Here is a 16,271-nt window from a genome sequence, read left to right on the forward strand (position 1 = left end):
GCGGAGAAGTCCGCGACTTATGCTAAACACGTAACGACTTAATATCTACCTGGTCTACTTGCTCCTCGCACTTCATCCATTTTTGCGCCAGCCTGCCCCAAGCCACCTATTAACCCACACGTCTGCTGCACTCACGTGATTTCCTGACCCTCGTTCACGCTCGTGGTGCGCGCCAGCTTGCGCACGAAGCGGGGCCCCAGCTCATCGGCCGTGTCGAGCAGGTCCTCCTCGCTGTGCTCGTCCACGCTGAGCAGCGTGCCGACCGTCATCGAGGCAATCTCCGAGTCCTGCACGTACTCATACGGCTCGACGCTGACCAGAGCGTGCGCCTCGCCGGCGCCGGCCTCGTTGGCCACCTGCAGCGTGTAGGTGCCGGCGTCCTCCGGGTACACCTCGCTGATGTACAGCGAGCACACGCCCTCGGGCGACATGGTGACCTCGACGTCGCGGTGCTCGTCGAGCGGCTGGCCCTCGTGCAGCCAGGTGATGCGCGTTGGCGTCGGCGAGGTGACCTGGCACGATAGCTTCACTTCTTCGCCGTCCATCACCTTCAGCCCCGGTGTGAGCGTCTTCACACGCGGCAGGTCGGTGGGCTCTTCCGCCTCCTCCGGCTGCGCCGCCTCCTCCGGCTGCGCTGCCTCCTCCGGTAGCACGGCCTCCCGCGGCTGTTCCACCTCCGGCTGCTCCGCCTCCTGCGGCTGTTCCGGCTGCCGTTTCGGTCGCTTCGGCGCCCGCCTCTTGACCGGTGCATCCTCCTCCGGCCGCTGCTCTGGCGCTGGCTCTGCGGGCGCCGTCTGCTCCGGCCGCTCCAGCTCGGGCTCTGCGGGCACCAAGGGGCTGGAGTGCTCGGTGACCGGGCTCTCTGGGCTCGCCAGCTCGGGCGTGGGTTGCACGGGTGCCGGCTCGCGCGGTGCCTCGCGCCCGGAACCGGGCCGCAGCTGCACCGACGCCGTCGACGAGGTCATGCCCGCCTCGTTTTCGGCCACGCACGTATACTCGCCGACGTCCTTGAGCCGCATCTCGGAGATCATGAGGATGGTCTTGTTGTCGCCGCTGCTGATCTGCGTGCTCTTGGCGTTCTTGACGCGCTTGTTGTTGCGTAGCCAGACGAAGGAGACGGCCGGGCGGCCGCTTACCTCCGCCTCGATCAGCACCGGCTCGCCGAGCGGCACGTGCTGCGGCCGCACCGGCTGCACGAAGCTCGGTGCCAGCAGATCCGCCTCGTCTGGCAGCTCTGGCGAGACAACCAGCGTGGCGCGCGAGCGTGCCTCGCCGGCAGCGTTCGTCACCACTACTTCGACGACACCCTCGTCGGGCGTGGAGGCGCGCGAGAGCACGAGCGTCGACTGGTGCTCGTCCGTCAACACGGCGTAGCCCTCTGTCTCGTCCACGGGCTTGCCGTTATGGAACCAGGTGATGACGGGCGGCGGAAGGCCCTCGAACACGGCATGGTAGGTGACATCCGAGCCCGGCCGCACGACCACCGCCTGCAGCGGCTTCACCAACGCCGGCGGCTGGCTACCCTCCGGCAGCTCCTCCAGCTCGTCGCCTGTCGGCAGCACCGCCGCGCAGTCTGACGATGAACTATGGAGCGGCTAGCAGTGGTCATGCGGCGCTTTAAACGACTGTAATGGTGGAATATGCCGAAAGGTTTGCATGGAAAAGGGTGGCAATACACACGAGACCTTTTTCGACACGAGTTTTACCTCAAGTCCAAAAGGATCGAGAAGTAATGTCTTCGCGGCAACGGTCGTTAACCGAACGCAAATTAAGGCCTTGCGTAAACAAAAGCAATGTGTAATGCCCGGCCGGAAAGCACACTGACATATGTCTTGAAAACATTGCACCGTCAAACGCCCAGAACCCGAAAATGCACCCGGCCTCCCTCTTAAACATAAACCTCAACCTCAAACGGCTGGCTCATCCACTCCTCCCTGACGCCGCTGTCCGTCACTCACCGACGATGAGGTTAGCCGTATTCTGGTCGCGCCCGAATGGGTTCTCAGCCAGCACCGAGTACGTGCCGACATCCTCCGGCACCACCACCGGCACCGTCAGCCGGGCCACGCCCGTCTCCGGGTTGAACGACGGCACGAAATCCTCCGACGGGATGATCTGTCGAGACGTGCGACAGGCCAATCAACAGTGGCTGATTTTTCTTGGGGTCTCCGTTTGTCCGATGTGCATTGTTGAGACAAAGAACGACATGCCATTCCAACGTCTTCATAATTGTGTTGGTCTTGTACACCAGTTGCGTAGCGTAACATACGGCAAGCAGAAACAGTGTTCGAGACTTATGACATGCTTGCCACATGTCTGTGGAGCTGATGCGATGCGGTGGAAACGCTGGAAGTCCGCTACGATATACACGGGGCTAACCACGGATCACTCACCGGCTGGTCGTCGTGGAACCACGTGATCTGCGGCGACGGAGATCCAGTGACCTTGACCTCCCACGCCAGAGTCTGACCTGGCCGAACTTGGCGAGGTTTAAGAGGCTCCACGATGTGTGGAGGAGCGCCTTCCACTGGTTGCTCTGTTGGCAGGGGCAGCGCGGTGACACAACATCCAGATGGGTACGGGAGATTGCACGTGCAAAGAAACGGTATCGCATGTAATAGTGGAGCGGAAATGGAACCTCAGGCTGGCAGCACATTGCCTTTATGGGTATCAAACGCGGCACGGAATATCGAGTCACGCGTGAGGCATGCTACTTACCACACATTATTCCCGTCCACAGTATAAATCAACTGGTGTAAGCAATGACATGATAATTGATAACACCGTCATGACTCGGTCTTCGTCCATTTAATAGTAACGCAGAGCAAAATTTTGTGATGTTTGTCGACTTCCAACCATCTCATAGGGGCACACTTAGAGGGGGAAGATCATGAGGTAGGCAAACAAAAAGAAGTGCAAAAAATAAAGCGTAGCGTAAAAAGTCATCATGTTATTAAGATGTCTGGCACAACAAGCCGTAGTCACACTTAAGACAAGCGTGCGTCATCGCACCATGACGTTTTGGGGGGGACCTCATGATGTGAGGCAGTTTGTAATAAAAAGTCCATAGGGTTCCGAGGTCATTCAATCAAGGGGTAATTAAACACAACATCAAAAATGTGTTACAATGGCAGCAATGTTCCAAACAGGCGGATTCACTGCAAAAGTTACCAATAGCCGTGCACACAAGCCGTAAGGTACCTTGCACCACCAGATTTGCTGTTGACGTTGCCGAGCCCCCTGAATTGGTCACCTTGCAAGTGTAGTGTCCAACGTGTTTGCGAGTTACTTTCGTGATTTCCAGAACGGCAGTGGACTCTGTGCTCCAAGTGGTCGTGTGTTTGGTAGTCTTGAGATCCACGTTGTTAAAGAACCAAGAGACCGTGGGCGCTGGGAAGCCCTCAAACTCGACCTCAAAGGCTGTAGTGTCGCCTTTGTTCGCCAAGATGGGCTGCATCTTTTTTGTGAAGCGAGGAGGCACAATCTTCTGTGCCCCTGGGGCTGGGAAGAACACAAGACGACTCTTTTTCGTCTTTGGTTTTGAAGTCTGCACGTCTCCAGCGGGAACCTCTTCGATAAGTACATCGTCTTGATCTGGTACATCCTCGTCATCTGGGAATTCAACAATCTCCTTTACATCTTTCACTTCGGTGTCCTGGGTGATAATTTCCTCAGTCTCCAGCTGCTCAAAAGCTTCTACAGTTTCCGTATGTTCAGTTGGTCGACCTTTGAGTTTTCTCGGCTTCTTCATCTTTCTTCTGATTAATCCTTCCCTGTCCTCACCCTCTACTCGGTCCTCAGCCCGACCAACCTCGTCGGGAGCAGTTTCGAACTCTTCTGGACCCCACATCTCAAGCTCCTCCTCCTCATCCTCCACGGCTTCTTCAGCCGCCAGCTGGGCCAACCGTTGCTCAGGCGATACTTTGGGTATTGCCCCAGTTTCTTTGTCCTTCCTAGGCTTTCGCTTCTTCTGTTTAACCACGTCGGGAGATGGAGATCGGGGTACAGTGACGTCTTGCGGAAGATCGTCTGGGCCCTCAGGCGCCTGCTCTTTAGGTTCTGAGACTTCTTCAGGTCGCAGGTCCTTAGGTGATGTGACGACATCTACGTCAACTGGTGCGGCCTCGTCAAGCTTCTTTGGTCTTTCTGACGGGGCTTTCTTCTTCTTTCGTGTCTTTTCTAACAGTGCCTTGTCACTTGGAACATCCAAATCTTTTGGAGCCTCCTCATATGGTTGAAGCTCCACTGGTTCTGTTTCTGGAAGGCTTGGAGCGTATCTGGTTCCTTCGATATCCTCTTGTGGCTTGGGTTCTTTCGCCTTTGGTTCCCTCGGAATTGGCTTCAGTGTGATTTCGTCTGTAGCGTCGTCATCTGGAGGCCCAGGTTTACCCGGCTTGAGTCGATATTGATCCAGAATATTATCCTCTGGAAGTTTTCCTTTCCCGACTTTGAAATCTTCTGCGTCTTCCGTTGAGTCCTTTCTAAGCTTTCCATCCCTTGGCCAATGTCCCTTTTCGATAGGCTCCGGCTGCTCTTCTTCAGGAAGATCTGCTTTCGGAATTGCCTTCACTTCTTTTTGTTTCTTGGCTCTCTTTGGTTTCTCTGGAGCTACTTGTTTTATTTCAGCAAGCTCGACATCTTCATGTGTGGGAATAGGTGTGGGCACAAATGGCTCAACTTCAATCACCGGCTCCTCTTTTTCGTCAATGGTTATCTCAATCTCTTCCTTTTCAGGCACCTTCCTTAGGCTGACATCCTCCACAGCGACATGCTCTGGCTCGTATGCTTTGCGGGCCGACGGCTTCAGCTTCGGATGCGCCCACGGAACATCCTCGGGCTCCTCCTTCTTGACTGGCGGTAGGTGCTTTTTGGGCTTTGGCTCTTTTTTCTTTTGCTCAGTATCGTCTGAAATTTCGGGCGAGGTTGGTTGTCTGTCAAGGTAATCCAGGTTCTCCTCGGGAAGTGTTTCCTCCGGAGGCTGGTCTTGAACGGGCGTCTCTGGCTGCAAATAATCCTCTGGTCTTTGCTTTGGTCTTTTAGGTTTTCTTTTCTTCACAGGCTCCTCTGGAGATTCTGGCGTGGGCACACCAACCTGATTGTCAGTTAAGGGAGCTGTTTCGTCACGCTCCGGCTCAAGTGGAATACTTTGGATTGGTGTGCGAACGTCTTCTTTCTCCTCAACAGGAGCATTTGTACTTGGCTGTTTGTCTTGTTCAGGTTTCTCGGTGGGCTTAATGGACACTTTTTGGATTTCATAAGTCTCTGCATCTCCTGGATGTTCTGCGTCCTTTGGTGACTTGTCGTGGTGCTCGAGCTCAACTGGTTCCTTGTCTGAAGAAGCTGGAGCATCTTTGCGACTTTCCATATCCTTTGGTGGCTTGTGCTGTGTTGTTTCCGGCTTCTTCGGAATTGGCTTGAGCGTAATTTCTTCTGGAGCCTCTTCTTCTGGCGGACCTGGTTTTCCTGGTTTGAGTCTATAAACCTCCGGTGTATCATCCTCTGGAAGTTTTCCTTTGCCAACTTTGAAACCCTCCGCGTCTTCCGGAGTCTTCTCTTCAGGTTTCCGACCCCTGGGCCACTTAGCTTTTTCGGAAGGTGCTTGCTCTTCCTCCTCAGGGACGTCTGGTTTGTGCAATCCCTTTGGCTCTTTGGGTTTCTTTGTTTTCCTGGGTGTCTCTGGAGCCATTAGGTCTAACTCGTCTAAGGCGACATCTTCATGCGTGGGAATTTCTGTTGGCACGAACGGTTCCACTTGAATCACGGTTTCTTTCTTCTCTTCAACGGGAATCTCAATCTCCTCCTTGTCTGACAGCTTCTTCAAGCTGACGTCCTCCACTGTAACATGCTCTGGCTCGTACTCCTTGCGTGTGGACGGTTTGAGCTTCGCGTGCGCCCACGGGACTTCTTCATGCTTCTCCTTCTTCACTGCCGGGGGATGCTTTTTGGGCTTACGTTCCTCTTTCGGTGATTCAGTTTCCTCTGAACCCTCAGGCAAACTTGTCTTTCTGTCAGGGTAATCCAGCTGCTCGTCGGGTGATACCTCATCAACAAGCTGTTCTTTAGCAGGTGCCTCTGACTGCAAGGAATCCAACGGTCTGCGCTGTGGTCTTTTTTGCTTAGTTTTCTTAACCGGCTTTCCTGGAGATACTGACGTTGGTGAGATATCTTCCACTTCATCTCTTTCTGGAATTTCTTCCCCGGGTGAAGTAGCCGTTTCTTCAGACGCTGACTCATCTACATCTATTTGCACAGCCGCACGAGGACTACCTTCCTCCTGAACTAGGGCAGGCATACCTGGCTCTGCCTTTGTCTTTGGCTTGGCAGCAGGTTTCTCCGTCGTATCCCCGATTTCACCAAGTTCTTCATCACCCGGAGTTTTCAGAGGCTTTGACACCTTCTCGTACGGCTGAACATCAACTGGTTCCCTTCCGGGAAGAGATGGAGCATATTCGGGAACTTCCGCGGGTTCTGATGGCTTCGGCCCCTTTGTTTTTGCCATCCTCGGAATTGGCCTGAGGGAAATTTCTTCCCGAGCCTCTTCTTCTGGCGGCCCTGGTTTGCCTGGCTTGAGTCGGTATTCCTCTGAAATATCCTCCTCTGGAAGTTTGCCTTTGCCAACTTCGAATCCATCCTTATCTTCTGGAACCTCCTTTTCTGGTTTCTGACCTCTCGGCCACTTGCCTTGTTTCAAAGGTTCCTCTTTGCCCTGTTCCCGGACACCCGTTTTGGGCACTTCTTCAGGCTCTTTTGGCCTCTTGGTCCTCTTTGGTTTCTCTGGAACTGTAAATTCAACCTCATCCAGCTCAACATCGTCATGTGTGGGAATGTCTGTTGCTACGAATGGCTCAACCACAATCGCAGGCTCCTCCTTGTCTTCAATGGGCACCTCAGCCTCTTCCGTTTCCGGGAGCTTCTTTAGGCTGACATCCTCCACTGACACGTGGTCTGGCTTGTACTCCTTACGCGCTGCAGGCTTGAGCTTCGGGTGCGCCCATGGGACTTCTTCGGGCTCTTCTTTTCTGACCGGTCTCTTCTTATCTCGCCTTTTGCTGTCACGCAGAGAGGGCTCGTCTGTTGCAAGCTCTGGCGAAGAAGCCATTGGCGAGACGGCGGCATCCTCTGAGCTTGTTCGCTCGCCTTGTACCGGCTTAACAGCTAGCGCGTCTGTTGGCTGGTCTGAAACTGGCCGCCGTTTTGGACGTTTACGACCCTTTTCCTTCCTAACGGCCTCTGGAGAAGTGGGCTGTGGTCGTACGCCTTCCGGTATTTGAGCCTCGGGCTGCAGCTTTCGATCACCTAGGATGGTGTCCTCCTCGGGGCTGGCCTCCACGGCGACCCAGTCCTCTAGTGGAGACTCCGATTCGCTTTCAGGCTGGACCTCGGATGGCCCGACGGCACTGAGCGTGGCATCGGGCGTCTCTTCTTCCCCTGGCGCGATTGGACCACGGTGCTTCTTGACATGAGGCTTGGTTTTTCCTGGAACCTGTTCCTGCGTCCCGGGTTTTTCAAACGTTGCTTCGGGAGATTCCTTGTGATCTTCACCTTCCTTGGTGGGCTTCCTTGGCACCGGTTTCACAACCTTTGCTGTGAGAGACTCCTCTTCTTTAGGTCCCCGTTTATCTGGTTCCATTTCGTCTGCCACAGGTGACTCCCTTGGCTTTTCCCTTCTCGGTTTCCTTCCCCGTGGCCAAGGCTGTTTCTCTGCGGTTTCCTGTGTCTCCTGTTCAGGTGCAACATGTTCAGGAACCATATCACCTTCCCTAGGCTTCTTTTCAAACGTGGCTGGTTTCATATCAGCAGCAGATTTCAAGGGCGCTTCATCACCTTTGGGCGCTTCGGGAACCTTCCCAGGCATGTCCTTGTCTAATCGCACCCTTTGATCCTCAGTAACCTCTGTGACCTGCTCAGCGGGCACCTGTCGCAGTGCAACGTCTTCCACTGTCAGCTGTTCCGGTTTATGTTCAGCGAGCTTGGAGGGCTTGAGCTTTGGATGCGCCCACGGGACCTCCTCAGGCTCCTGCCTTTTGGGAGGAATTTTCTTTCCAGGAACTTTGTCATCAGGCCCTGGCTCTTCGAGTGATGACGGTTGTTCCACGACACCTTCAACCTTTGGCTTAGCGGCTTTCTTCTTCCTCCCTCGGGACCAAGGCTGCTCGTCCTTTGCTTTTTCCGGCAGGTGTTCCTGAGTTTCACTTTCTGTTGTAGTAGGGGGCTTGACTTTTTCTTTTGGCTTTTTTGGAGCTCGCCAACTGGGTCGAACCTCTTCAGCCGGCGCTCCTTCTGATGCGGACTTATCTTTGTGAACAGCTAAGCTCTTGTCAACAATTTCAAAGGATTCTGCGCTAGAGCTTTTGACCAAGTCGATTTTCTCAAAAGAGGACTCACTGCTGCTTTTGAGGAGCGGCTCACGTGCGTCAATCTTAGTGAGAGGGCGCGCCGCCTCAGTACCCGGAGGCACTTCACGCTGGTCTACGATCTCGAAGCCCTCCTCATCTTTGATGACAAATGGCTCTTCGGGACGCTGTCTCGTCTGCAAAGAAAGCTGCTGTTCTTTTCCGGGTTCTTGTGTGGGCTTTACTGGCTTCAGTGTCACGGCATCCAGCTTTGGCTTCTCATATTTCTTTTCCTCGGTTTTTGATGGTCTAAGCTGTGCTTTCCCAGCAGCCCATGGTACTTCGCGCGCTTTGGGTTCTTGGGGAACCGGTCGTGCATATTCTGTTTCTTCCAATGCATGACGTTCGTCCTGCTCCTCTGGTGCGTAGGGCTTCTTCACTGGCTTCAAATCCACCTTGCCCAGCTTTGGCTTTTCCACCGGCTTGCTTTCTGTCGTTGCGGGCTTCAGCTGGGCCTTCTGCCTGGCCCACGGCACCTGTGGCCTCCTGGAGTCCACGTCCGGTGTCCCGTCCTGCAGATGGGCAGCATCGACAGACCGATCCAGGTCAGGCAACTCGTCTGTCTTCGGCACCGGCTTCAGACCAACATGCTCCAGCTTGGGCTTCTCGAGCCGCCTCTTGTCGGGCTTCTCCGACGGCCGTAGCTGGGATTTGCCTCGGGCCCAGGGCACCTTCGCCTCCACCGATTCCCTGGATCCAACCGGTGCGACTCCCGGCGCGTCTTCTCCCGTCGGGCGGCCCTCGACACCCTCATGCGTGCCGTCTCCGAGCACATCCATCGAGCGGCGTCGCAGCACGTCGTCCGGGTAGCCCTGCTCTGGTAACGGTCGCAGCTCCACCTGCGCCAACTGAGGCTTGTCATACACCTTCTTCTCCGTCACTACCGCCCGCAGTTGCACGTGGCCGGTGGCCCAGGGTGCCGTGTCCTTGGTGTACTCGACACGGTCGCCGGGCCGGCCGACGAGGCCGCGCGCCCACGGCGACGCCTCCATCATCTCCTCAGCGGTGGGCGAGGTGCGGCCGCGCGGCGAGCCCTCGCGGTCGTCGAACTGCCGCTCGGCCGCCGGCCTCAGCGGCACCGGCTCGATTCTCGGTCGCTCCACGGGCCGCTGCACCTGCGCCGTCGGCCGCAGCCGAACCACCTCCAGACTGGTGGCGCGCCCGCGGCCGCGCGGCGAGCTAGACCGGCCACGCGGCGACATGGAGCCGCTGCGTGAGGAACGCCGGCTACCCGGCTGACTGGTGTAGCCGGGCAGGCCGTCCGCGTCCGGCGCCAGAAAGGCGTACCGCCGACCGCGCTCGTCGTCGCTGACGCGGATGTGCGACGCGCGCAGCTCGAAGTCGTCGCTCATCGTTTCGTCCCAGTCGGGCTCCTCCACGTGATGGAGATCGACGCGGTCCAGCTGGAACTTGCGCCGCTTGTGCACGATCCGCTCCGCCGGCTTCAGCGTCGCCTTGGCGCGCGCCCATGGCACTTCCTCGGGCTCTCGACGCGACGGCGGCGGCTTCCGGGCCGGAGGCGGCTTGCGCAGCGGCGCCGCGCCCCACCAACGCTTGGCCATGTTAACCTTCTTTGTGCGCGCCGACTCCTCGTCGAGCTGGTCGGCCGGCTCGGCGGTGGGTTGCAGGGGTTGGACCAATTCAGGGGGCTGACTGGGCTGCATCGGGGTGACCGGGGCTGCCGCTAGTGGCGGAAGAATGGGCTTTCGTCCTGGAAACAGCAGTCGCGTTGCGGGAAACTGCTTCATGCAGCGATATTTCGCATACATAAAACAATAATAGTCTTATTCCTCGGAGAAAAGGCAGGGAAACGGAATATAGATCCGTTCAGATTTTGGAAGCAGACCTTATCGAAATACAAACTAACCTATATCTCCACTCTCCTGCTTTTTCTCCGAGTAATGAAGTATTACTACTGTCTCACCTATGCGCATAATGTTCCCCGCAAATGCTTTTGACAACTGACATGCCACATACACTGACATATGCACCGATTTCACCGAGCTGTGTGCTAGAGTATCCTACGACTGAGCAAATATGGCGAAAAATTATGTTCCTGGAACGGAAAAAATTACGTCCCTGAAACTCACGATCACATTTATCAAAACGCATTTAGCCAACACTGATATGGACGCCAAGATCATCAAGAACACTGTACTAGTTACATAGATTTTTAGCTATCTGTAAGGTTATACCAATATCCAAAAGCCAAACACAGATGCCAATCCCTCCACCCCACCAATTACACTTGCTTTAAACCGCGTCAAGCTATCGACGTTACAGCTTCCGTGCACTCGTGCGGCCGGGCAGGCGAGCGCTGCGCGCGCACCGGCCGCCGACCATACCCGCCCTCTAATTATATACCCGGGGTGGGTGCGCTGAGGCGCCGGTTGTCCTGCGCCGTCCAGTCGGCCCGTCGCGCCCGTCGGGGTTAGTCTCGCGGTGACATGGGTGCGCGCGGGGTCGCTCTCCGTGACCTGGACCCGCTAGAGGTTGCTCTCGGTGACGGACCCGCGGGGGTCGCTAGCGGTGACACGGGCTCGCTAAGCGCCGCTCGCCCGCCCGCGCCCTCGCCGTTTCCGCGGTGCGATGCGGGTGACGTCAGGATAGTGGAGGTGCCGCGGGGATTGTGGTGTGCGCGGGAGGTGGAGCGGCCGCGCGGTGGTCACAACTGTGGCGTCGCCCGCCGCGGAGGACCGGCCGGGGAGCGTTCGCCGGGACAGGCGGCCGGAAGCGTGCCGCGTGACGGGCGGTGAAGTCCGGGCGGTGTATGGATGCGCGGTTGGGTCGGAGGGGAACGCAGGGCTGCAGAGTAACGGGCAACGTCGGGAGAGGCGTCTGGTGAGGGCTGGTGAGATGTGGTGAGTGACGGTGGCGGCACGACGGGCGTGATCACGAGGAGGCGTCGCTGCGGTGGCGTGGCGCCACACGCAGCGAGAGGCGAGACGGACTGAGAAGGGCGGAAGAGGAGCGCAGTGAGTGGAGGACTGGGACCAGGCTCGGCGATGTCAAGACAGGCATCAAGACAGGCGACATGTGGCGTCAATGCAGACATCAAGACAGACAACATGTGGTATCAAGACAAGTATCATGCACATTCAGCACGAGGTTCAAGCCCGAGGGGTGACGAGGATCGCTGTGGTCTGTGCTGAAAGACGATTTTGATTACTCGCGGTTAGTCTAATCAGCAGTTTGCGTGCGAATATTGATGTTAAGTTTCTAACTCAAGGAATGCTGACTCTTGCTATTATCTACGAGGAATAAGCTTTTTAGTAGGCTTTTATTCCTTGCTCTCTTGTAAGTCTCAGCGAGGCTTATGGCGATTTAAACCATGCTCTGCTGTCTGACATGTCCAAGGGGACTTATGCGTACCATTAGTCATACCAAAGATAAAGTCTGTGTAGCCGGCATCTGACGTACTGTTTTTTCTTCAAATATTTTCTCCCGTTACCGGCAAACGTCAAAGTATTTATGGTACCTTTGCCCCTGATGTGTACGAGCGAGCAGGGCTTGGCTTCCATGGCGCTAGAAAATCTGGATTGCATTTTCAACCTTGATTTATGAGGACACGGAAAGACCTTTCATGCACTGGGATCGGCTGAACAATTCGATCACTCATCTCTGATCCGTAAGCACAAGTCCGACTCCGGTGCCTGGAACCGTGCCTACGAAACGTCCGAAAACAAGGTCCGTAAGATAATAAAATGCCCGGATTTCATTGATGCGATGCTCATGTTATCTGCCTTCTGGCCAGTTATCCCTTTCATGCAGTATGCCGTGTGCTACTCTGTCAGCGTCCAGCACGCATTGCGAGCGGTCACCGCCAGCCATTGTCTGAGGCCCACCGGACCAATGTAGCCAGTCGTGTGCGCCCTCCTCTGGCAGTGACCCGCGGGTATTTCCGTCGTCGCTGTCCCGCCGGGCCCACTGACCGCTGCCAGCCTGCCCGGCGCGCATGCAACGCGTCGCCAACCACTCGGTTTTTGTCCGCGTTCGTTCGCCCGCCGTGCGTGTCGCCTGCACTCTGCGCCAGCGTCTGTCATGTCGACGCTTAGCGCGTGACAGACGGCGCGCGTCGCGGTCCGCATCTCACGGCCCGCGCCGCGTGGCGGTCCGAATCTCACAACCCGCGCTGCGTCATCTCACGGCTCGTGCTGCGTCGCGGTCCGCATCTCACGGCCCACGCTGCGTCGCGGTCCGAATCTCACAACCCGCGCTGCGTCATCTCACGGCTCGTGCTGTGTCGCGGTCCATATTTCACGGCGCGTGCTGCGTCGCGGTCCATATTTCACGGCCCGTGCTGCGTCGCGGTCCATATCTCACGGTCCGCGCTGCGTGGCGGTCCGCATCTCACGGCTCGCGCTGGGTCGCAGACGCACGGCGCTCCACGTGCATTATGTCGCCCTGGCCGGGTTAATCTGGCTGGACCAGGGCGCGTACCCGGTCCAGGGTGCGTACTGACAGCTCGCGCCGTATGCGTCGTTAGCGGCGGTGCGAGGCAGCCCGCTCGGCCGCAGAGCCCCCGGCGGGGGGGGGGGGGGGCGGTGTCTATTTTCGCTGCGTGTGTTTATGGTGTGTGCACACGGGCCCTCCTGCTGTGGCACCAGACGGGTGCTGGTGGGACAGGGCAACGCTCTTCGCGGCCTGGTTACGTCCGTGTCACTTCCCTAAATCAGTTGCGATCGACCACGCAATGAAAGTGTAAACTCTCTAGATTTCTCCGCACCAAGTCAGCCACGAACAAGCGAAAAAGCCGTCGCCATTCGTTTGCACTGTGGGTGTAGCCACCTTCCGCCCCCGCCGTTCTTGTGGTTTGCGCTGCCGCGGGCCTCCCGCCGAGGCGCGCGCACCTGCCGCCACCGGCGCGCCGGCCGTTTATTTACTTTCCCGCGGGCCGGGGGTCCGTTTGGACGGGCTCCCGCGGCGGCGAGCACTGACGCCGTCTCTGGCGCGTCTCACGTCGTCGCGCTGGCCCGCTGCCGGTGTTAAAACGGTGGGCCGTGCGGTTGCCGTCGCTCGTCGCCGCCCTCTGCCGAAAAGCCCGCTCAGCGGGGTGAGTAGGCTCGCTCGCTGGATGCGCTTGGTTGTATGCTTAAAATATTGCGGTACTTAGTTGAAATGTGTTTTGTATTATGATCGCTAGCCGTTGTCGTTGAGCAATTGGCGTCCTAAGATATGCTCGTGTATGATCTGTTGAGTGCTTGGAAAATGCAAATAAATGTGTATTATCAGGATCGGGCTCATTTGTTCATCGCAGACCATGATGGAGATAAAGAGGGGAAGAGCGACAACGCTTTTAAACGTTTTATCGATGAACCGATTTCCAGCCAATTCCACCAGTGAGCCTAACTCATATGTGTTTGTGCCTCTCCAAACACCGTACGCCTTCAGACACGCGGCAAATACCGAATGCTCCCAATACACCTGAAGAGGAACCCGGGAATAATTTATGATGCATAATGCATCTTTCTGTGAACATTTCGCGAAGAAATCGCACAAACGTATTGAGCTTTTCAACAGCTAGCTTTAGATCGAACATTCATCACCCCACTTACCATTAGTTCAAAAGCAATTGCAAATCAGTGCCGTTGTTTTGGATTTAGAATGGCGTTTGCTTCGTCGACGATGTAATACGTTACGTTTCACCTATTCAGGGATTTCCAGGTCACTGTGTACGGCTTTTTCTTGTAAAAGGTCAAGGCTTTGCTCACCGCCCATGCAAACATGTTAACGCTAAACTGTGTATGCACGACCATGCCGAATATCAATCCTAACTAGTGAACGGTGGGTTAAACTGTGATAAACCCAATTCTCAATTATCCTCAAAGGTCAGTTAATTGCTACAAACATCATCAGCGTAAACCCAACAGAAGTATTAAACGAGGCTTGACGCTGTTGTGAGGAAGTCAGTAATATCCCTCTATTGCATTATTTGCAAGCCTTATAAGTTTCCTAGCTGAAGGTTATCACGTCTGCTGAATGGGAGCGAATTTGTGGAGGCCGGTTAGATTATGCTGGCTGGAATACCAGTAATGTGTTATAAGAGCGTGGTTTAGTAATATCCCGAAAATATTGCGTGAAAAACACCAGAGCCAGATGTCAAAATGCTCTAAGCTCCATAGATTCACAACACACGCTGGCACTAACATTTTGCGATTCCAACGGACTTCACGAACTGCATGGGGCACACAATATCTTTATTGGCATCATGGCAGGCTTCGTACAAAAAGCACCTTAGAGTGGTAGTAGTCGCAAGCAGCTCTCCTGTGTTAGAAAAAGACAAGCGGCAAAAACGACAGAAAATACGAAAACATTCCAAAAATGGATTTCAGCAGTTGCTGACGACGATGAACATGACACACAACGTCGCAGGAATGGGATGTGGATACTTGTGACACCAGCTAAACCTGACTCCGTATCCGGCTTCAAGGCAGGAGTATGAGGACACCACCGTAGCAGGAAGACGGACCGGACCTCCGACCGAGGACCTCACTGTGCATGGAAGGTAGGTAACTCTGACATCGCCGCCAGAGGGGGCAGGAAAGAACGGGACTCCGCCGCGGCTGGCCTGCAACCGGGGTCGTTCGACTAACTACGCGACACGGCTGATCCGGGGCGCCACCTCAGCCCCCCCACCAACGCCCTGGGACGCCTGCTCCGCGGGCTGGCCCGCCCGGCCGACGGGGGCGTCCGCCTCGCGCGGGACGCCCCTCACTCGGACTCGTCCTCGTCCTCGTCCGACTCGTCCTTACTTTGAACCGTGAGTCGGGCCGAGGCCTCGCTGGTGCCGGCGCTGCTGGTGGCGCGGCAGGTGATCGTGCCCGTGTCGTCGTCATACGTCTCGGCGATCTCCAGCACGGCCGTGTCGCCTGCCACCGTCATCTGCCGGTCACAGCAGCGGTCAGGGCAGGCGGCGGCGGCAGCAGACATCACATCAAGTGGCGGCAAGAGCGCAGGCCATGGCATGTAACGACCGCAGCGGAGGTCAAGTCAGGTCATGTCCACAGCGGAGGTTAGGGGGGACCCGCTCAGTCCACGGCAACGATGAAAATCAGGCCATTTGGCCACGCAGTAAGAGATAAGACGAATTTACGGCGAACGCGGAGGTCAGTATACAGGATGGCGGAGGAGAACGTGGCCAGCTCGTCTGGTAAGGACGAGAGTACCGGCCGTTTGGCGGCGACAGGGGTCAGGCGGTTATTTAGCGCTGAGATGGTCCGATTCATATTGACCGGAAAGCCGTGACGCCAGGCATTATGGTCAGCGTAATATCAAGTACTTTAATCACGCAGTGATTCGATTACGAAATTAAACGGCCGTGGCTGCTGCGAAAGCAAACACGCTACTGCTTCGAGCTGAGTGGTAAGTAGCAGGCCTGTCCTGTACAGATGTGTGCCAACTGTACATGCACCTGCACCATGTTGCATGTGTGGGATGTCTTCAGGCAATTGATGGCAATTACAGTATGTTCCTGACAGATAGTCCGCAGGAATACTTCCATTTACAATATTTGAGAAAAAAAATTGGCTCACCATATATCCAGGCTCTAGCTGGCACTGCAAATGGGCACACATTGCAGAGGAATGCTTTCGCCGTGGAGCGCCCCAAACTAAGGCGCCATGACCCTTGAGCGCACGGCCCGACCGACTCTGATATCTCTCAGTAATGCAGACTCTCAGCAAAGCTTTCTCATAAAGACCAGTCAGCGTGCAAACGCCGCCAGCCGTGGTCCTCATTTCTCGTGGCGGAGCGTTGGCATGCCACACTGCTCCTAGCCCGGTGTCAGCCCGGTGTCAGGTGGCGTCTGGGGACTGGGGCACGGCGCTTTGTCGGCGCTGGCCGGGGAGTTACGGCGCTGGACTGTATGCCGCACCAGCG

At 56.2% G+C, this 16,271-nt stretch overlaps 1 protein-coding gene across 1 annotated transcript in view; it reads right to left on the minus strand.

Moving 5' to 3' along the window:
* LOC119109550 (titin) overlaps nucleotides 1-16,271 on the minus strand; it is a gene marked incomplete at its 3' end in the record, with an annotated part of 117,801 nt that overhangs the window by 11,899 nt on the left and 89,631 nt on the right. Inside the window, 5 exon segments of the mRNA XM_037233219.1 lie at nucleotides 136-1,549; nucleotides 1,959-2,115; nucleotides 2,394-2,536; nucleotides 3,202-10,104; nucleotides 15,146-15,275. Of these exon segments, the coding sequence (XP_037089114.1) occupies nucleotides 136-1,549; nucleotides 1,959-2,115; nucleotides 2,394-2,536; nucleotides 3,202-10,104; nucleotides 15,146-15,275 (8,747 nt within the window).

The sequence above is a fragment of the Pollicipes pollicipes genome, unplaced genomic scaffold, assembly GCF_011947565.3.
Source record: "Pollicipes pollicipes isolate AB1234 unplaced genomic scaffold, Ppol_2.1 Scaffold_7231;HRSCAF=8579_pilon_pilon_pilon, whole genome shotgun sequence".
NCBI lineage: Eukaryota > Metazoa > Arthropoda > Thecostraca > Pollicipedomorpha > Pollicipedidae > Pollicipes > Pollicipes pollicipes.